The 22,780-nt window shown below is 38.3% G+C and overlaps 1 protein-coding gene across 3 annotated transcripts in view; it reads left to right on the top strand.

Annotated features, from left to right (window-relative positions):
• The window catches only part of MID1 (midline 1), a 246,440-nt gene extending 229,475 nt beyond the window's left edge, over window positions 1-16,965 (top strand). For all 3 annotated transcript variants that reach the window (XM_051644192.1, XM_051644191.1, XM_051644193.1), the window contains exons 7-10: window positions 1,489-1,632; window positions 10,904-11,065; window positions 13,534-13,741; window positions 15,270-16,965. In XM_051644192.1, the coding sequence (XP_051500152.1) occupies window positions 1,489-1,632; window positions 10,904-11,065; window positions 13,534-13,741; window positions 15,270-15,618 (863 nt within the window). In that variant the 3' untranslated portion in view covers window positions 15,619-16,965. The remainder of the gene's footprint in view (window positions 1-1,488; window positions 1,633-10,903; window positions 11,066-13,533; window positions 13,742-15,269) is intronic.
• The last annotated feature ends 5,815 nt before the right edge of the window (window positions 16,966-22,780 follow it).

Consider the following 22,780-nt stretch of genomic DNA (forward strand, 5'->3'; position numbering starts at 1 on the left):
TCTCATTATTAATACTCATCTGTCTCAAGGGCTCCTCTGCTGAGAAAAATAAAAGGGCACTGGTAAGCTTCTGTGCTATAATATTTGGAGCATCATAAATCATAGTCGTATCATGAAACACTTTTGGAAGCTTTCTTATGCCTCTTGCTTGAAAGGGGCTGCTTGGAAATGCATCTGCACTTTCATATTTGGGAACACACACCAGTAAAGCAGGGACGTGAACTATATAATAATTCTTAAGGGAAGGTAAAATAAATGTGTCACAAAAATTAGCTGTTGCAAAAGTAAAGGAAGAATTCCTTCAGAGGGTTTTTTTTAATGCTGTTAATTGTGGCTAATGGAAGTTAAAGAGCTGACAGCAAAAACAGCATCCAGAGTTTCCTTTCTTTTCCTTTAATTCTGGCATATTGTGGTTGTTTCAGCTTGAGTGCCCTCCTCCCTCACTCTGTGACAGCTGGAAGAAACTCTATTAAGCACAAGGATTTTTATTTTTTTTTTTTTTTTGCATGATAGTGACATGTAGGGAAGATGATTAGGAATGAAGCTCCCACCGAGACAAGCATGCAGAAGGGCCCACCAGACTAATTTGTGTCTTTTTTAGGTGCTTGGCTTTGTAAGAACGCAAACAAGGAAAATTTAGACCTAAGAAGTTTGCTTCAAATCTCACTTATTTAAATAGTTCTTTAAAATAAACTTGTGTGTTAATAAGGGAGAAGAATATATAGCTTGCTATACAGAGATCATTTGTTGATGGGAAAACCAAACCAAACCAAAAAAACAAACCAGAGGGACAACTTTTTATTAAAGTGTTTTGGTTGTTTTCTAGAGTTATTTAATTAGCAGTGGTTTTGAAGTTAAGGTTGTAATAGTCATACAGTCATGAAGTTATGATAAGGATTCTTTAGGTAAGGCTGAAAAAAGTGAGTTCTACAGCCAACAGGAATTATATGCAACTGTATCATAAAGTATACCTAGGACATAAATAAAAATGGACTTGGAGAGATTGCGAATGAAATCATGAATGTTTGGAGGCTTCCTCAAAATTATATTTTTGAAGTACCACTTAACCAATCTCTGGTAAGATAGGCTAGGCAAACATTGCTTTCAAGTGAACAGTGAAGAGTGTTGACTCTTGCTACTGATCAGGTTTCAAAAGAACTTGGATAAATTTAGTGTGGTGGTCTGAAACAAAACATGTCAATTGCAACCATTAATCACAGATTAACATGACAACCAACAACACTTGTGCTAGGGCATCTGAAGCTAAAGCTACTTTAATAAAAAAGTTTTTCAAAATCTGAAGTTCTTAGGTGGTTATGTTGATAAAAATAATTCATCTGCAACAATTTATTGATGATCTAAGTTACTAGTGGAATTAGTGAAAGTTGTTGAAAAATGTCGGACAGTGTAGCTGCAAACTCGTACATCAGATGCATCCCCTAATCTCAGGTGATTGTGTCAGTAAGTCTCCTCTGTTGTACCCCGCAGCTCCCAACCCACCCACCATTCGAGAAGAGCTCTGTACAGCTTCTTATGATACCATTACTGTCCACTGGACATCGGATGATGAGTTCAGCGTGGTCTCTTACGAGCTGCAATACACCATCTTCACCGGACAAGCTAATGTTGTTAGTAAGTAAAAACCTCCCCCTTTTCTTATGGTTTCTCTGTAAACCAAGTGCCTTTAAATATAAATGTAGGTATTTGTCAAGAACAAAAAGGAAAATTTATTTTCTAGGAAGCCTTACAGCCGATGTTTAAATGTAAGTCAATAATCAAAGGTTTTTAGAATTCAGAAGTCATTCAGTTAAAATTTTGTGTGTGTTTTCTGGGAGTCTCTGGAAATGCCATGTGGTGTCTCTGAAGATTAACACTAGCACATATTCCTAAAGACACTGTCCATGTTAACAGGACTTAGAGAATCATAGAAAATTTTGGGTTAGAAGGCACCTTTAGAGGTCATCTAGTCCAAACCCTCTGCAGTGAGCCGGGACATCTTCAACTAGATCAGGTTGCTCAGAGCCTCACCAACCTTGAATGTTTCCCAGGATGGGCATCTACCACCTCTCTGGGCCACCTGTTCAAGTGTTTCGTCATTGTAAAAAATGCCTTCCTTATATGTAGTCTGAATCTACCCTTCTTCAGTTTAAAGCCATTACCTTGTCCTGTTGCAATTGTCCGTACTAAAAAGTTTTATAAGCCCCCTTTAAATACTGAAAGGCCACAATAAGGTCTCCCTGGAGCCTTCTCTTCTCCAGGCTGAACATTCCCAACTCTCTCAAACTGTCCTTGTAGAAGTGCTCCAGCCCTCTGATAATTTTTGTGGCCCTCCTCTGCACCTGCTCCAACAGGTTCATGTCTGTCCTGTGCTCAGGACTCCAGAGCTGGACACAGTACTCAAGGTGGGGTCTCATCAGAGCAGAGTAGAGAGGGAGAATCACCTCCCTTGACCTGCTGGCCACACTTCCTTTGATGCAGTCCAGGACATGTTAGTTTTCTGGGCTGCAAGAACACATTGATGGCTCATGTCCAGGAAGACATCCATTAGTTACCCCCAAGTCCTCGTCCACAAGGCTGCTCTCAATCCTTCATCCCCCGGCCTGTATTGATACCAGGGATTGCCCCAACCCATGTGCAAGACCTTGCACTTGGCCTTGTTAAATCTCATGAGGTTCACATGGGCCCATTTCTCTACTCTTCTCTTGAATCCTTGGTCAATCATTGCCAATGTAGCTATGGGGACGAAGACTTAATTTCCATTGTCTGGACTAGTCAGGCATTTGGGAGCCTGTGTTGAACTGGTCATTAGGACTGCAGGCCCATGGTCATTTAGGTATCCTTGGCAACAGGATCTTTGTCAGAAATACAGGTTAAGTCCTTCCTTCTGATTTTTATTGTCTTCAGTGCTACAAAGCACAGGTATCCATTAGAATACTGAAGATTAGGGCAGCAAACATCAGTGGAACAATTAATACGGTAACTTTTTTCAACTGATAATGCCATTAACTCTCATTACTTTATATTTTACATTGTAGCATATTTTTTTAAAAATATGCTCTCTGGAATCTCTGACTTTTCTGAATTAACAAGCTTAGTGATTATTCCTCAGATTATTTTGTTGTTAAGTAACTGTTCCTCAAAAAAATATTGTCTAACCTTTGGCCAGGAAGTCAACACTTCTGGGTTCAGTGCATAGTGATCATTGACTCTGAATTTGGAGGATTCAGTTGGCTTCTTCCTGTTCCCCATATGTTTAACAGGAATACCACTAACTGACACACACTTGCTTTAAGAAACAGAAGGCTTCTGAAATGAGCCAAATCAATCAAAAGGTGGAGTTTTTTCAGTCTATATGTATATAAAATTGGGACTTATTGCCACAGAGGGTTGTTGATTAACAGTCTGTTTGAGTTCAAGACATGACTGGACAGATCATGCAAGAAAAATCCACTGAGAACAATGAAGTGCAGAGACTTCCTCCTGGCTCAGGAAGTCTCTGAGCTGTAATCTCTTTGAGCCTGGGACAGTGTGGTGAGAAATTATTGCTGTGTGTTCTTCCTGTTCCTTAACTCCTTCCTACACTCTTGCTTGTGTCCACCATCAGATACTCCGGACACACACAGAGCTGGATAGGCTTAGCTCTGAGCCAGTGCAGAAGCGATTTTGTTCTTACAAAATTTGTTGAGGTGCTTTGGTAAAAGTCAGTGCTGTGGGTATGTTTACATGTTTTATAGCATTGGAAAAACAGTGTGGTCCATGCCAAGTCTAAGTACTGAGCTAAACTCTTGCACTGACTCATCTGTTGGTTTGAGCACCTCATTTTCACCATCGCTAAACAGGAGTTAGTTCTCCAAGCAATCTCAAAGGTTATCTGAGGCTTCATGTACTGGCATTTTAAAACCATTTTCAAGTAGCATACTGTGAATATGTCACAGTATTCAGGATTGACTGTAAAATCAGGTGGACTATTGAAAATTTAAAGAGTGTTTTGCTGAAACATCCATGTAGTATTTTCACTAAACAACCTAATTTTGGACAACACACTGTAAAATTTAAGACTGCTGCAAAGACCAAGTAACCTTCAACACACAGTCCTACATCTGAAACAAGCTGAATAGCAAAAAAGTCTAATAGTAATTTAGAAGAAATTGGATAAGGAAGGGAAAGCTTCCCTGATTAATCACTACTAAGGAGATAGGTCTTACTGATAACACAGAACATTGCTTGTTTTCTGACCCATTTTTACCTATGGCTTTATGCTAGCAGGCTTTATGCAAGTCAGTTGTGTGAACTGTGCGTGAAAATGTGTGAAGACAGCAGCAGAAAGGTCTGCCATTTCCACACTTCCGTGATGTGGGGTTTTACTCTTTGCTTACTAGTGAATAAATAATAAGATATTTAATTTGTAGGATGTATTGCAGGTTTCCCATGTGAAGGTGAAAGCTTTAATCTGCAAAGCATGTATCAGTCTGCTTTTAGAAATGTAATATGATAACATTTTGATATAGCATTCTGAACTTGCATTTTATCACTTTGCAAAAATAGCGTAATTAAAAGTTTAAACAAGAAAAATACTCAACACTGCAAGAAACTCTCATTACAACATGCTCTGAAGATCTTAAATGACAGTAGCAAAAATGAGAGAAGTGGCTCTTTTTCTTTTATTTTTTATTTTATTTCTTTCTTTTCTTTTTTTAATGTAATAGCTCATACACAAATATCCCAGCTGTTAGTTCAAGTTAATTGAAATCTATAATATTAACCTGAATTAAATTTATGCATATATAACGATGTGTGGAAGGGTTTTCTAAATGTTATCATGCTGCTTTTTTCTTTTTCTTTTTTTTCTTTTTTTTTTTTTTTTCAGTCTCACTATTTAACATAGACTAGAACAAATCCAATGGAGATGTTCCCATCAAATCTGTAATAGATCTGCCCAGGTTTCTAAAACATGGGACTCTCCCAGTTCACTCCAGCTTCCACTGGTATGGGAGATTTGCCCACTAATCTCCTCATTTTACTCAGAACACTGCTTGGATGTTTCTCCACTTTGGTGGATTATAGTATTTGTCCTGCAGAAAGGTCTAATATCCCAAATTTTATAGATTACTTCCAAGTTTCTACCTAGAAAATTGGAGTGTACCTTAGTAGTGTGGTGTAACACAGAGTTATTTTCCCTGTAAGTGACATTAGCAACACTGCCCTGCAGTCTTCATGTTTTGATGAACTGAAGCTAGGTGATCATCTCTTTTTAAATTCCATTTTAATGGAATAGATTTTGGATTAACACACATTTCTTTCTATTTATGGCATTTGCAAGCTGTTGCACATAATTATTCTTTTAAGTTTATTTCTGTGTCCTATCCTAAACAGTTTCCATTGGTATTGTGTGTTGCCTGTAGCAGATAATGTAAACAGGTTGATAGATCCTCTTCAGTGCTGTGTTTTTGTAGCTATGAATTAGTCAGGAGGGAGCAGCTAGAGTACTGCATTAAACCAGCAAGCTTTTTTCCCCTGAGACAATAGGAATCACTTTGCATACATATCCACCTACCGTGCTAATGGAAGTTGTTATTTTGGAATCCGTTTCTTAAAACCACATCTCCAGGCTGACTGCATTTTCCACTTCTCGGTACATTTCCCCCACCAGAGGCATATATCATTCAGAGATTGCTAAGAATACAGTAACAAAAACAACCAATGCTGTGTTTTCCTAGTGTATTTTCTATCCAACATAATCAACTATATACTTTTTTATTAACTGAAAAATTGGAGAGTTAACATTTGATGGAAAGGGTCCAAATAGAGTATTTAATTTTGAATCTTATTTCATTCAGGAAAGATTATTTCCAAATGTGGCCAAACTGCTTGGCTATTAAATGCTTGGCAGCCTCATTCTGTGCCTAAGAGCAATACAGAACTTTAAATTAAGCAGGCTTTTACTAAAGCAGTTGCTTTCAGAATTATGCTATTCACACATTTGCATTTCTGAGAGGCAGCTAATCACCTGCAATCTGAATATTGTAAAGGCTTTTAAAATTACTTTGTCACTAGCTAGCTAACATGCATCATAATCTCATTATCCCCTTTCAATAAATTTTCAAGTATTTATTGAGTATACTTTTTTTCAACATCCTGAAATTGCTTTAGAGCACTTCAGGTAGATTAAAATTTGAACACCCAGCCTTTTACTAGCTGCAATTCAAGGTGTCTTCAGAAAAATCACATCTCTCCCTTCAAGATAAAAGCAGTAAATAATTATCTCTTATTGAATGGAATTTAGGCTATTAGTTTCATTAGCTAAATACTAAAATTCAGTGTATTAAGGACACAGTGTCTTATCAGAACCTGCCCAGTGTTAAATGGTTAGGCTTCCCATGAGAGCGAATAAATTTTTTTTGAAGGATCTAAGACACTTAGGAGCCCACGCTTCCATGAAAAACAGTAGGTTCATTATTCACCAATTAATTTTTTAATATTCCAGCTTTTGCCTCCTTCTGGAAGTTTTAATTTATTAAAACCAGCTTCCTTATAAGCTTCAGATTGCTACTGAGGATTGTAGTATGTTTTAATGGCACAAAGCCAAATATAGGATACAACCAAGAAAAAATCATCCTCTTGAAGAGTATAAAGAACATGTATTAAAAAAAAAAAAAAAAAAGCTATGTGTTTTAGCAAAATCCTGTGTATATTTTTTTCTTTCATATGAAAACTCAGAGTAGGGGTGGAGGGCTGTTACCTTCACCTTCTGTATTTGTTCTACCAATTTGAATTGATAATAACTTCTTTAAATAAAGCATTTAAAAATAATTAAAATTCTGAAGATATTAAATAACCTTCCCATGACTTTTGTACTCCTCTTCCCATTTTCAAGAAGATATATTTTATTAAAATCTACTAATGTAAATTTTAGGAGGATTTACACCTTGGGATTTTTCCCATCTGTGTTTTAAAGTGCATCAACAACCAACACCAGGGAAATAGCTTTACAAATTATTACCTCCAGACTCTGAGAAACTTGTTTTGAAAACTCACACATCCTGTACGGACATCATTGTGCTCACTGCATCATTCCAGGATGTAATTTAAATTCTCCACATTTTTGTAGGCTACAGTTCTAAAATACATTGTTTTCCCACCTGCATTACCCTGCAAAAAGCCCTGGGTTTTTGAAACAAGAAACCTGAATGTAGCCTGGATTAGGAGTGGGTGCAATAGGAGGCCCTTAGCTCCTGCTGCTGTGCCAGTGAGGAGATGATGTGTGCTTTTCTACTTAACCTGCTGCCACTGGCAGGGAGCTGAGGGGGAAACGCTGTGCCTGTGTGCCTGTGTTACCAGGCTGCTTGCTCATTTCACTGAACTTTCTTAATAATCTTACATTGTGTTCAGAGAAAAAAGGGCTGTCCTGACAGGGCATAACTGGAGACAAATTATTTTGATGCAGTGACAAAATATTCTTTCATACATAAAAGCTTAACTTGGCTGCCACTATTTACTATTCTTTGTTTTGAAGGATTTTGGACTTGTAGTTTGACACCATCAAAAGTCAATTTCCATGATTTTTTAATCAATGTTCCATTTAAAACCTGTGATCAAATACCTCACAGTCAGGAATCATATGGACATGTCAGTGAGCCCCTTGGTGTTGGGACAGCAAAGTTTGTCAAGCAGAGTGACCAAGTCAGTTACTGCATATCCAACATTTATAGTACACTGGTAGTATGGGATGCCTAAGGCAGGAAGGAGAAAGAAAATAAACCTAAGGTGTCTTGTGTTGTCAGAGAAGATAGAACCTTCCCCTAGAACAAATGAAAGATGCCCAACTCTCTTTATTGACCGTGCAGAGAGTTTAGGGTAGGTGAGGTCTTAACTCAGGAACTCTGCTCTTTGTTCAAGGTCAGCTGGGATGAATCTGTATCTGCCTGAGAGCGTTTTGCCATTAATCCCCAGCAGCAGAAGCCAAGATATAGCAACACCTGATTTTTGAGGCTCTGTGCGCAGACATCTAAATTAACCAGTAACTGTATTATTTAATAATACAATAATTTACCCTGAGTATTTACAGACTAGTGAGTATCTGGTATGTATAAATACACATACACTAGAGAAGAGGATAAACCAGAGAGGAGACTCATAGCACCACAACTGTACCTTTACAGTGCATCAGGTGTCTATTTAGATCCAGTTTTACACTTCATTAAGGACCAGTCAGCCTCTGGAGGATAACAATGCAAGCCTGAAAAATGTGTCGTTGTAATAACTAATGCAAATCTATTTTTGAGATTATTTAGCAAAAATCTGGGTCTGTGTAAAGGTTTGTTTATATATGGCCTATGTATGCCATAGGTCTTTGCTTTTTAATTGTGGTTGTGAAAGGAGAAGACACTTCCATGACCACTCTCTGGACTCATTCCACTTACAGTCATGTTATTTGATACCCCATGAGGAGAATCTTTGAGTTAAGGATCCTTTGGTCATCCTGGACTCCCTCTAAATTTAGTGCTTCCTTTTGTTATATTTTAACACTTACTTTGTAATAGTACCTATGAGTCAGCTAAGTGATGTTCTCAATGCAAAATCCATGTAGTAGTTCAGCTATAGAACTATTGTGTCCTTAATACCTGTAACAATTTTTTGTGGAGAAAAGATCAGGAATCCTCTCAGCAGTCAGTGGAATATTTTATGCCAGGACACTGCTGCTTTTATTTCCTTCCTCTTAGGAAAAACCATTCACACCCTGCCTAAAAAATAAAAATAATTCAGTAGGTATGGTTCAGTGAAACAAGATGTGGACTGATGTTGCTAGAAGCAATTTACTACAAGTGCTAGGCACAGCTGGGTTTTTCACAGAGTATAATACTGGGTTCTTTTTTTTTCAGGTGGTAGACAGATGATTGATCTGTATGATCTAGTTTTTCTCAAAACAGTGCTGCAAGGTTGCTTTTCTTTGCTGCTTCTATCCAGACATCACAAACTGTTTGATTCCCCTGTAGCTGATATTTAGGGAGGCTACATGTGGTCAGGATGCTCACTGGTTGCAGCATGAGGAACATCCTGGAAGTCTTTTCTCCCACTTTACACCAGGAAACTGCAACTAAGAAATGTTCTCATTCTGGTAAATCATGGTCCAAAGGCCATAAGCCACATGTGAGTTCACCCGTAGGCTTAGACTTCCAGGCTTCAAATCAGGGTGTCTAGGGGTGTTCATCTCACCTCATTTTAAGTACCTGAAGTTAGAGGTCTCACTTAGGCTAGTCACCTAGTCTTCCTCTGTGACCAGAAAAGAGAAGCACTTGTGGTAAAAGGTTCACACCTGAAGAAGTGATAGAAGCTACTCACTGATTTCTGACTCTCCTCAGAGTCCAGAAAAATATGTTGGGCATTGCAAGCTCTTCCATTAGATGACAAGGTGATATGCGTACCACCTGGAACTGTGCCTCAGTTACCCATTTGCAAAGCAAGATTAATAGCTTCCTGCCTCTTAAGCATGCTATGTAATTTGAAAGAACTTTGAGATAAAACCTATGTAATTCTTAGACTGAATTTTGGGGTACAAACCCTGTTTCTGATGATCTTTTGTTATGAAAAGCATATGCCAAATTAGGGATGGATTACGAGTTATCTATGTCTGTAAACCTCTATCATAGATCTTCTTTCATCTTTCATCTCCGATAGCCTATCCATAGAAGCTTTGTATTGCCTGATATGCAGAGCTGAAATTACTAGTGACTTGTAAAAGATTCTCTTCACTACTAGGTTTGCTAGTAAAAAGTGAGTTAAAGGCTGAAAACTGTTTCTCAATAACACAGTAGCTTTCATAACATGTTCTATACCCAGTAAAGGCAGAGATGAAGAAGTCTGTCAGGTTCCTAATCCAGTCAAGCATTTTTCTTTTAAGTTTTCCAGTCTTACATATGCACATGCATGCATACAATTCCATCTGCATAAATCTTTTTCTAGCTCTATAGCTGTATAAAAGTTTGTTCATATATATACACTTCATGAATGTTAAATTTGTTATTTATGTGTATATTTCTAAAAAGAGAGATGTCAGACTGGGGATCCATTAGACCAGGAGCTGTTAAAAAAGTACAATAAATAATAGGTGTGATTTACTGCCATTGCAGTTATATCACAGTGGGAAAAATTTATGTGGAGTAAGAAATTCATCTCAATGGAGTATTTTTTGTTTTGCAGACAATTGCTCTTCCCTTATTTTACTTCTGTGGTAGTCATCAAATGTACCCCAAAAGGTTTGCAACTAAAAAATGATCCAGCTCTTCCCCAGCTGACATCTAACCATGAGGACATAAATCAAAACATTGCATCCATTAAATTTACTGGTGTAGATTACATCCTGGCAAAGTCTGGAGTGTAAGAGCCAGAGCTTGCTCTGGAGCCCACACACTGCCCTGTTTGGGCCCCCATGATTTGTCTCAGGTCCTGAAGAATGCATACGTGGGCACTGTCAGCAAAGGTGCCTACCCAGCCCTCCTACCTTTGCTGCTTACAGTAATTTTCTGAGGCTTAAATTGAGTTCCTTAATCCAAGCAGTGGATTGATGTGATCTCCATAATCCTCTAGTTCTTAAACAATAAAGAATTCCTTGTGTTGTGCTGGGATAGGAAGAATCTCAGACTTCTCATGCCTCCACTGAGTCATTTCTTAAATGTCCATTTTTTCTGGTTGGCTTAACGTAGCAAGAACTTAAAAGGTACCTTGGCTGAGGGCTGATGAAATGAGTTAGTGCAATTAAGGTGCTAATCAGTAAATGTAAGGGGACTTCAAAAGGTACAGAAGCAAAATTCATATTGGTCGTTGGGTGCTTGTGAGTGCTCTAAACGTTCCTCTGTTACAAAGTGTTTAATGTGGTACGACTAATGTGCTCCATTTGGGATTGCAGGTTTATGCAACTCTGCCGACAGCTGGATGATTGTTCCCAATATCAAACAAAACCACTACACAGTGCATGGGTTACAGAGTGGCACTAAGTACATCTTCATCGTTAAGGCCATTAATCAGGCAGGCAGCAGGAGCAGCGAACCCGGCAAGCTCAAGACAAACAGTGAGTAACGTGAAATCTGGCACACATACGTTCTTCTCCTTTCTTGCCATCCTTTTTAGGTTCAGTCTCTGGAAGGTAGAAGAGCACAGAGCTGCTTAACTTGTTTAAAGAGTTTCCCACAATTAAAGCCAGTTGGTTAACTATATTCAAGACTGCCAGATTCTTCAGTAGAGCAGAAATTACTTTTTTTTTTTTTTTTTTTTTTAAATGTGTCTGTAGTTTAGTCACTGGAAATATCATTTAGGAACAGAGCCATCACATGTGAAATGATTGAAAATACTCTCTTGTGGTTTTGGTTTACTCTCTATTCATTTTCCTCTACAAAGCAAAAGCTTTTATTATGTTTGCAATAAAACATTTTATTTTTGTGTAGTGTTTGTAAGATAATTGCTAGTTTATTTTTATCCTGCAAAATTATATTTCTTAGGACAAGACTTTCTTAGCTCCAGCTCCCTCAGTTTTTTTATGGAGTTCAACAAGGTGGGAGAGTAGTCAGAGATCCCACTTCAATAAAAAAAAAAAAAACAATGGTTACACAAATTATTAGCAGATGTAGTACAGCAATTTTAAGACTGGTTGTCAGCCTTTTTCTTCTTGTGTCCCAGCCAATCCCTCAGTCATGTAGTCATCACAAGAAGAAAAAGGCTGAAAACCAAGCACTGGAAAGGAAACACTGGAATCTGTACACCCTCTGAAACCTGCTTATTGTAGGGGAAGGTGCTCAAAGAGAGGCAATGTTGAATGTTACAAGAAAGAGGCGTCAGGGAATGGCACATACACTTTTATTCTTTTCCCCTTTCTGCTATAACTGAATTTCTGTGTAAAAGCGGCTCATACAAACCCTGCCTCTGCTACCAAAACTGCTTAGGGTTAAACCTGATAACCTACAAACAAATGCATATTCAGAGGGCCCATGTGGAAATTACATTCTTTTATTCTTTTTTTTTGCCTTGTGACCTGGTGTGGCACAAAAGTAATCTCTCAGGTGACTGTTGAGAAATTATGTGACCAGATACACTTCAATACAAAGACATCATTCAAATACAGCTTCAGCAACACAGAAGTTACTAACCAGTAAGAGAGGCAGGCCATAATTATTTTTTAGCTTGCTTCTAAACAGTAAGGAAAAGCAGATAAATGTGCCCCAAATATTTTCCAGTGTGTTAATTTTATACTTGATCATAATACATCACTAAATGCACATTATGAAAATAGATAACTCTAAACTAAAAGTACTCGTTATCTAATTCCTGACACATCTCTAATAATGTTAATTGAGAATTCGTATTGCCTCTATTATCTCCCATTGTAAATCTCTGCATTTTCAGATTGCCTGGAGATCTGAACCAGAACATACTGACTGTCACTGTTCAGACTAACTTAATTTCTTTTTACCACCTACATCAATTCTTTCAGGTTTACTGAATGATGAATGCTTAACTGTTCCTTCATAATCTCTGGACAATTTACATCTTATTTGAAGTACATTTGTTAGTGCCTGACATAGACCTCAGGAGAGCGCTCATTTCTGTTTTCTGTGCGTGTCATAAAATCTTCCATTTACATATTTTTTTTCCCTTGATATGAAAGATAGTCAGAAGGGAAAAGGACTTTGCTGGACCAGTCATAGAGTCATAGTTTCCTAGTTGTCTCCTGTTGGAGGTAAATGATCACTCTGCTTTTCGACACAATGAGCAAGCCTGTCAGAATTGTGCCAGGCTTTATATACAGGGTTCAGTTTACCAAAAAGCTTCCTGTTATTGTCTACAAACTTAACGTTACAGCCAAATACATGTGCCAAGAGCAACAACCTCAGTAATGTTTTTACACCATATTATTTGGTGTTGCAGTTACAGTTCACTTCCTTTTTAATGCACAGTATACAGCACCACATGTGCATCCTTCCACAGCAATCCTGAATTGTTGACTGTAGTTGTTATAAATAAAGCTGAGAGTGAGTGAACAGACAAGGCTACTGCTTCTTCTTACTTTCAAATTCATTTTCTGGGATTTGAAATCATATGTTTTTGTAGTAATGATGAAGATGTTGTTATGGTGCTTTATCTCTAAAGAATTAATAGAATCAACTTCTTCTAAATCTAATATGCTGTGAAAAAAGCAACCCTCAGACCTTTATTAGCATGTATATTGGTTTCAATTACATGCAAGAATTAGAGGATTCAGGTTACCTCTGGGTCAGAGATAATGGGTATGATGATTATGCGGGGCGCTTTTCAGGGATTATTGACACAGGGAAGTCAGTGCACAATGAGACTGACAGTAAACTGACAATGCAAACTAGCTGTGGCAGGAAGCAGAATAGGTTAGTCTATCTCAAGAGCACTTCAGAGGAGCAGATTAATGTGGTTATGTCATCTTGTGGGCTTCTTAGAGGCTCGCTAATCCACGTGTCTCTTCAAAATCAAAGCCAAACTATTCTTCTGCCATCTTTGTCTCTGCCTCTCTAGGTCAGCCATTTAAACTGGACCCCAAATCTGCGCACAGAAAATTGAAAGTGTCTCATGATAACTTGACAGTGGAACGTGATGAAACATCCTCCAAAAAGAGTCATACACCAGAGCGATTCACCAGCCAGGGGAGCTATGGAGTTGCTGGCAACGTGTTCATTGACAGCGGGAGGCATTACTGGGAGGTGGTTATAAGCGGGAGTACGTGGTATGTATATAAAATATATATGTTAAAAGGATCACTAGTTCATACCATGTAGGTCCTGACATGGTTTCTCTGATAGAGATCAGTAGCAGAGGTGTGGGGCACAATACATGAGCAGGACAAGCATATGTTTTCACATTGTTTGTCAGACTGTTGTCTCTAGCACTTTTGGACTCTGGAACAAATTCTGCCAGATAAAGAATCTTTATATTTAGTGGTCTTCACTGGACCTTTACTCTGTGGCTGGAGACAGTTGTTTTTTAAACCCACATACAGTACATTTTATGATCTTAGTGAACTGGGTTACTCAGAAAGTTTTATCTTGTTCATACAACAGAAGGAACTTTGTAAGTGCAATCATTTCTTTACTAAATGTGACATTTATTAGCATCCTTCAGTAAGAATAAAAGAATAAATATGAGGAAAAGTTGATGATCCAGTTTCACAGGGATGGAGGTCAAATTTACTTCAAAGGAGGGGATGTGGAGCAGTGGAGCTGCAGGTTTGTGGCCCAGGGTATGAAGCAAAGGGCAGGAAATGGAGTAGTGCATTCCTCAGCTCCTGAATGATGCTCTGTGTGACACGGGTGGAATTCAGTGGCCCTTTAGTCAGAGAAGAGATGTCATCCTCTGGGATTCAAAAGCAGCAATCGTGATGGAGGTTAATGGAGTGGATGCCCACTGTCTCAAACAAGAAAAATGCTGCTTGCCTGTGCCAGCACTAAGGAATGGAAATAGAGTAATTTATGGCACATTAATCTCAGCTGGTAGAAAGCCCAGCAAATACTGCAGTGTCTCTAGAACGTGAGGAACTTCTACATTTCTGTTATTTATGAGAAATCAGGTATTTGCCCTCAGTGTCCATTAATGAGAACATTTTTACAATCCTTTTACCCTGCACATCTTGCTATAAATTATGGTTTGCAAAGCAAATGTCTTCACCTAGAATTGCTTCACTTGGCCCAAAACCCAGTCACAAAAATGCTCATTTGAATCTGAAAACCACACCAACATCTGGCAAAACGTACTTGGGAATGGCAAAAATGGGTTTTTTCATGTGTCCTTTGATGTTACTCTTTCATTCCTGTTGCTGGGCCATATGTTAAAAGAGCAAGGAAAGATCAGATTAGCTGATAGATAGCAGTGCATTCTACAACCAGCTAATTCCTCTGTGCTCCTCTGTTTGGAACTGGAAATTTGAGGCCCAGTGATTTAAACTCTGAGTTACTGAGTATTCCACAGTCTTCCTTTTGAATACCAGAGGAAAATTCAAAAAAATTACCATAGCAGCCAAACTGAAAATGAAGTGACAGACACTAAGGTTTTCCTAACCTCTGAGACCCCAAGGAGAGATGAGAAAAAACATTAATTAAGCCTGTGCAGATATTATGTGAAACATTGCCTAATTAGAATTTAACCAACAGTAAGAGGCTGGGCTATTCCAATGAGTCCTCTAGCCTAACATTTGACTTCACCAAGAGACAAGAATGGCAGTTAGCATTTGCTTCATTGGGCTGTTTTTTGTTTTGCAGGTATGCCATTGGCATTTCCTACAAGTCGGCACCGAAGCATGAGTGGATCGGGAAGAATTCCGCCTCCTGGGTGCTTTGCCGCTGCAATAACACGTGGGTGGTGCGACACAACAGCAAAGAAATCCCCATCGAGCCCGCTCCTCATCTCCGGCGTGTCGGGATTTTGCTGGACTATGACAACGGCTCCCTTGCTTTTTACGATGCTTTGAACTCCCTACACCTTTACACTTTTGACATTACATTTGGGCAGCCAGTGTGCCCCACGTTCACTGTGTGGAATAAGTGTTTGACCATTATAACCGGCTTGCCTATCCCTGACCACCTAGACTCCTCCGAGCAGCTCGCATGACTGCTAAGAGCCAAAAGGTAGGATGATGTGTATTCCCAGGAGCTTGCCCGGAGCTGGCAGGTTGTGTGGCATCCCTGTCATCACTGACAAATCTGGCCAGAACTGAAAAGGGGAGAGTATCTCTTTGCTGTGTACTTTGTGTGGAAGGACAAGAAATGGCTTTAATAATATCTTAGAACTTCCTTTTGGAGTTGGTTTTGTTTGGTTGGTTTTGTATTTAGTCTCTTACAGGAAGATTTATAAATTATTTATAAAAAAAACAAACAACAAAAAAAATAAAATAAAAAATTAAAATTAAAAAAAAAAGAGAGAGAGAGAGAATGGAAAGCCTGGTTTGGACACCTGGAAAAAGACTTATTTGTTTTGCACATTGATGGTCCTGTCAATTAAAGTTTCATCAGCCCTTTACATCACTTTATTTTACAGTGGATAAAAGCAGGAAATTGGAAGAAAGAAAACTGTGCAGTGGACGAGTCAGTATGCTGCAGGTTTTATTCATGCCAATATTAGCACTCTCATTACCAGTCTTATTGAGTGTGAGACCTCCTAATTTCTACTTTGCACATGGGAGTATGCAGATCAAAAAGAACAAAAATAAACAAGTGAGGAAGTGCAGCTAGCCAACACAACAAACGAAGAAATTTTAATATACTTCTGCTCACAGGGCACTGCTCTCTCTGTTCATAAAACACATGTGGAATATCTCCTAGAAATGGGAGTGGATAAATCATCTAGCGATTTATTTTACTGATGGCAACATTCCCATATACCAGCGCGTCGCCTTCATCTTTGGGAAACATTGTAGAATCACTGAGGATGTGAAAGATTGATACTGTATCTGAGAATCAACAACACTGGAGGAGAGCAGCCAACCCAAGGTCTGACTGTAGGCCAACTTGATAAAGCATGGTATCATTTAAGGATTGATTGCAATAGAAGATGTCACAGCTCTGATGGTAGACATGTGAATGCTTATTGCTGATTTTACAAGGTTCAACATAGCAAGCCCAGCCAACAACTCGGAAGTGAGACATGTGCCACTTTACCATTGGTTTTAAATTAAATACAAGTGTTTCATGGTCCTACACTATGTAGACTCTATAACAAAAGCAAGGAAATAGATTTTCCATGTGTTGTATGGAGAAACATTGCAGCTGGTGTTTGGTCAGAGTTATCATTGTCCTGGTCTGTTTGGGAAAGCACAGTGTTTTTTGTGAATGAGGAGTAAGTAAGTTTTCAGCAGCAGTAGGAATCTGCACGGGCTGGCCCCACATTCATCCTGGTGTTGGTGGGTGAACTTCAGTGAAGGTAATACAGGTTGTACCTACTTTATCTCAATGCTGAATCAGGTGCTTCTTTTTTTTTTTTTTTTTTTTTTTTTTCACGTTTTCTTCTACAGAATAGAAGTTCTTTGTAAGTACTACAATGCTTATGTATAAATGATCATTTTGGGAGATGCTTAAGGCATGTGGCAACTTTAAAAGAATGATTTTCCTACAGTATTTTGTTGTTGCTATGCAAGTGGTGAAAATCTGCCTGTGTAGAAAGAGGATAGATTGAATACCAGCTTTAGGAAAATAGTCACTCAGTAATTTATAACCAGGCTTTAGGTGTCTTTTGAAAAGGATGCCTTCATGCACTTTGTTCACTAATGGGACCAAACTAAAATGGTCCTAAGTTCAGCTTCAGATTTTTAAATACTGATTCTCCAGGTACTAAGCTGTAATACAGTTTGCCTTATGATGATATGGAAAACTTATGAGCAAGATGAGGAATACATGCACGCCTATTTGGTTTTTCCATATTTTTTTAAAAGAGAAAATAAATGCCTATCCATGTTTCTTTGATTTCCCTTAACTTGCCCGGCTAACAATTAAATGGAGAAAAGTCTGACAGTACGTTTCCAGTACCATGGCTTTCATCTAGGGTAGTATCACATGATTCACAGGTAGGAGCTACTGTTCTTTCATGGTTGACATAAATAAGCAAAAATTTGTAAATAAAGTGAACTGCAGTGTTTATCATAGTGTCTTTAATAAGAAAGGTCTACCCTCAAAAATAAAAAAGTAAATAAATCCTCATTAAATTTTATAATTGATCACAATGCTACTAATACAGTCTGAGGCACATTGCCCTGATGATCTGGCCTGGGATGTTTGAAAGATAGCTAAGATGACATGAAAATTAGCGAGTTTACAAGAGATGACTGATGCAAAACAGGGATAACAAGATGCAGGAGGAAAGGAATTTTCATGTAGGATTATTGTCACGTTTCTGCCTAAAAGTGTATATTACCAAAGTGCATGTAGCAAGGGTGCATATCTTCTCTTTTGCCAGAAATATTAAATCTAGAAGCTGATTTCAGTAGTGGACAAACAGAAACACTATTCAGTGTTTGGCCATACAATGTTGGCAGAGATTGAGCAAGATGCAAATAATACCATGATTTTGGAAAGATCCCCAACGATCTCCCACATTTTAATTGTAAAGGTAGACTGTGAGTCTAAAGACTGAACATGGTTTTGGCCAATGTAAAAAAGAACCGTCTGTTATCTACAGGCCTTGCTGTATCATTTTTATTTTAATACAGAATATTTCATTTGGAGCTAAGGCACATTTCTCCAGTGAGTTATTCATTGAGTCAGTCGTCTTTTTGCATATATGTTTGTGTATATATGTATACATATGTATGGGTGAACACACACAGCAGTATATGCACAAATATAGTGTATAATTTGTGTATGTGCATATGTACGTATATACACACACGCACAGTAACTAGTCAGGTGTTCCTTTTTTGCTTGTTTCTTGAAGAATTTCATATTCTGTATGACTATGAGGAAACAAGTTTGCTATGAATGGTATTCTTCTGGACATTTTTAAATGAACAAAGTCTGTTTATTTTGCAATACTTGATTCAATGCCTGATTAATCAATAAAAACATCTATTTGAAAATGTAGCTTCTGTGGTCTGTGGCATTTTGCATGGTCCATAGTAATCAATTGAAATCTGGGGGAATGGTAATCCTCATTTTAAAATAAAACATGGTGCTTTAATGTAGCGTGCAGTCTTAGATGAAGGTTTTTCCCTGACTTTTGAAAGCTTTGTGACTAGGAATGAGGTAGCATTGAATAATATAATGTTTGACAAGGGCAGGTTTTTGAGGTAGTAGTCTGCTGAGACGCAAGCAATGAATGTCGTAGATAAAGCCTGTGTTGGTATAATGATTGTTTCAAAGGTGCATTTAAAACCCAAGTTAAGACCAAACAGAGTTAGAACAGGCTGTAGCACAAGTTTGTAAGTCAGTAGCATTGGCTCAGAGTAGTCAAAGCTGTTGTCTAGCTCGAGGTAGTGGAATGGTTGGCAACTTCTTTCTTTCTGAGGCCAGGTAAGATTTTCCATGTGTTAATGCACACCTAGGGGGAAAAGGTCATTCAGGAATGCACGGTATGTCATAAATTATTTAGTAGACTGTCTCCAGCCCACTGTAGTTTCCCATTGTTGGCTTTAGGAGAGCAATGATAGAGCTGAAGTTGCTGCCAAGATTTTATTCTTTGTCTGTTTGGATATCCAATTTCTCAGTTGCTCAGCAAAGACACCCCCACTGAGCAGTGGGTCCCAAGGGTAGAAAGTGTAAAAATCCCTCAGGCATGCATACAATATGAAAAGCTGAAAATCAGCAAGTTCAGGTGAAAACACAGGCACATTCTTTGTTACATTAACAATAGCAGGTCACTGAACAGCAGTGTGCATCATCTGTTTTAATCCTGCATCTTAATTGCAAAGACTATATTCTTTCCATGATAAAAAACGAAACAGGACACTATTGACAACACAAATTAAAGTGTCGGCTATTTAACCATTTCGAGATGGCCAGCATTTATAGCACCATTAAACTATTACTTGTCACTGAACACAGTATAATTATTTCTTTCCTAATTACTCTGATAAAGCAGATGCCTAGTGGTTTCCAGATTCTGCTTGTAGTTACAACAGCACAAATTCCAGATAAGCCCATACACCAAAACAAAGTCAGAACTACCAGCAGCTCTTATCTGTGTCACTAAAACTGAGGCTGTTTGTTTTAATTGAAAACGCTGTCTTCTGGTTTAGGAGTGAAGGTGCTGGATCTATACAGAAAGTACACACTGGGCCATCTCAGTAACTGGTATGGGCACACCTGGCCTGAAAGCCATTGGTGAGGTAGCTTTGAGAAAACAGTTATAAACAAAAAAATGTGCACAGGTCGCTTATGTAGTGATGTACTGGCAATTTTTTTGTAACACCTTCTCTAACGCCTTTCCACAACTGATCTTTCCTTTAGTGGAAGCACGTGTTAAGATATCTGAATGTAAAATGTGGTCTTTCCCTGTGTTATTGGGTTGGTTGCCCCTTTAGAAATTCACTATTTCAGCATAGTGTTCTGAACTTCAGCCTTAATCTTTGCCTTCTTCGCATGGAGAAAAGCCCTGATCACTCCCAGTTGCTGATGGTCAGTGTTGAGATTATGCTGAGTTATTTGGTTTTAATCTGCTTCCTAAAAGAAATGCTGTACATTTTAACCTTTGATTTAGAATTTGATTTTCATACAAAACAATTAAGAGACTAACAAGCAATGATGTTAACCATGCTTCAATGTGGTTGAAACTCTTAGTTTGGTTAAGGCATCTGTGTACATAAATCTCTGTGCCAGTACAGATGGATTTGTTCTTCCTGTGGGAGCTGAGTGGTACAGGTGCAAGTATTTTCCTCTGACGTAGGCTTTTGCATTAACTCCACTATTGGACTGGTACATTCCATTTCTTTTTTTAATTGATTTTCTGATTAAAGTGCAGACCATGTTAGCAAGACTGTCAGTAAAATAATCTTTCATCCTGTTACTTACTTAGACAAGCCGTACAGTGTCATGTGCCTCTGAACCCATAAACTGCAACCGTAACTTTTGCAACATCACCTCCAGTGTGCAGCATGATGGTAAGCCACTGATCGAGTATTTAACTTTCCCAGGTGGGATTCATCTTGGATTGAATAAGAAACTCTAAAACAAATGGTGATACCAGTTCAAGGTGAGAGGCTCATATATTTTACAAAGACGATAAGATGATACAGGAAAGAAATGGGCTTGAATACCATCAGTATTGAGGCAGTTCTGGTTTAGAAGCATGATGGTGTGTTAGGAAGGCATGAAGTCTAGTTTTATGTTCCTAGAGGGTGATCAACAAGGTCACTATTACTGTTGTGTGAGAGGTAGCAAAAGAGGGAGTTCTGGAGCAGTGCTGAGTGATATCAGCTGGAGAGACAGGACAGCTGGAAACCTGCCACCACTACCTGCCCTGGCACCATGCTGCAAAGCAAGCCTGCACCTATTCTTCCTCTTGTTATGGCTCAGGCCCAGTCCACATTCCCAAATGACAGGAAAAAATATAGCAATTATATGTTTGAAATCCTAACCTGAATAAAAGCAGCAGGGCAGGGATGACAGCCCCAGGACACGATTCTCTTTTATTCATCCAGATTTTTAAATCTGCTGACTTCAAAGGAGATAGTACTGATTTTCATAGAGGTAGGTACAAGCCCATGAGTCTTTAGTTTCCAAAGGGTCAAACCAAATGAAGCTGGAGCCCCTGTGCAGACAGCACAGCATTACTATTAAAACATGTATTTGAAGAAAGCACATTAGCTGCTAGACAAACTACAGTTTCTCATGAGCTGTTTCCCAAGGCCAGCACAGGTGTGTTTCAAAATGTATGGTTCTTTCAAAACTTATGGTTCAATAACATTCTTTTTGGGTGAATTGTTCACGCAATGTTTTTCTGTTTCCTCCAAGCAGGGTGGGAACAATTCTTTTAGCAGATGCTGTGTTACTTTTACAAAAATCATGAGAACTGCAGATATTATATAATTCTGAAGCATAAAACTATTGTTCTTGGACTTCCACTTAAAAACGGAAAATAACTAAAAATGTTTTGAAATCTACTTCCTCTAACTGTTTTTCCTAATTTATATAATTATTTGAATGCATGGAGATGTTTCCTGGAGATGTTTCCTTTCAAGGGCTATCACCTCATTTCTGTTTAGTACCCATAGACGCATAGTAATTAGGAGTATTCCTGAAAATCTATGAATTCATAGAATAGCTTATACTCAAACCTTTGAAAGGCAACAAATGGAGGCTTTGCACTTTGCGTGATGTGGGGAAGTCATAGGGGAAAAAAGCTATAGCTGTTTAGATCACTAAAACTTTTTTTAAATGACAGTTAATTGCCACACAAGATGGCAAAGTTTTCATTACCAATTTTTAATTTCTCCCTTATTTTATATGCAGAACAAATTCTTCCACTTGAAAATATTTCTGTGTTATCCTTCAGTTTCTTCACTCGCTGGTTGCTTGTTTGTGTTTGTTTTTTTTTTAATTTTTAAATATTCTGTGACCTCTATAGCAGTAGTTTCCACACCAGAAGCATGTTTCTCTTTTTGGGAAGCATAGGGTCTAATTCCTTATGGAACTGGGAAAACATCCTCCCCATAGCAGTCATGAAGGTGGTGCTAGCACAGTGAGAATATCTCCCACTAGCAGGGGACAATCTGATCTATATTTCTGTCATCTTGTCTACATGAGTACTAGCGACGGCCAAATCGAGGATGAAATAGATTCATCCAGATTTGTGGGTGTAGGAACAGATGGGAGGCCTCTGGTGAATCATAGCAAGTGATTACCACTAATGGTAGGCCCAACTCAGAAATTAACAAACGGAGATTTGTTCCTTTTGAAACTGTAATGTCCTTTCAGTTTCTCAGGTGACTGTGACCTCTCTCTCAATTTGTCCATCATTTTACATCCATATGCTCATTGAACATCTGTTAAAGCTGGACTTGAAAATGCTTGGTTTTGTTTTAAACTGTTAGTTTTTTGTCAAACTACCTTGAAAAATAGCATTGCTGACACAATGTCAGTAACATATGGCAGAGGGTAGAAGTAAAGAGCAACATAGGACCTAGAGAATAAATACAGGTGCAGTCTGAGTTCACACCAGCATAATACTGCTCATAAACATAGTTTTCATAAACCCTAATTGAAATTATTCATGTAGGTGAGGAGAGAGAAACACAACTGAATTCAGCCTTGACACGTGCATGAATAATGGTCAGTAAAAAGTAGCA

The sequence above is a fragment of the Apus apus genome, chromosome 1 (assembly GCF_020740795.1).
Source record: "Apus apus isolate bApuApu2 chromosome 1, bApuApu2.pri.cur, whole genome shotgun sequence".
Lineage (NCBI taxonomy): Eukaryota > Metazoa > Chordata > Aves > Apodiformes > Apodidae > Apus > Apus apus.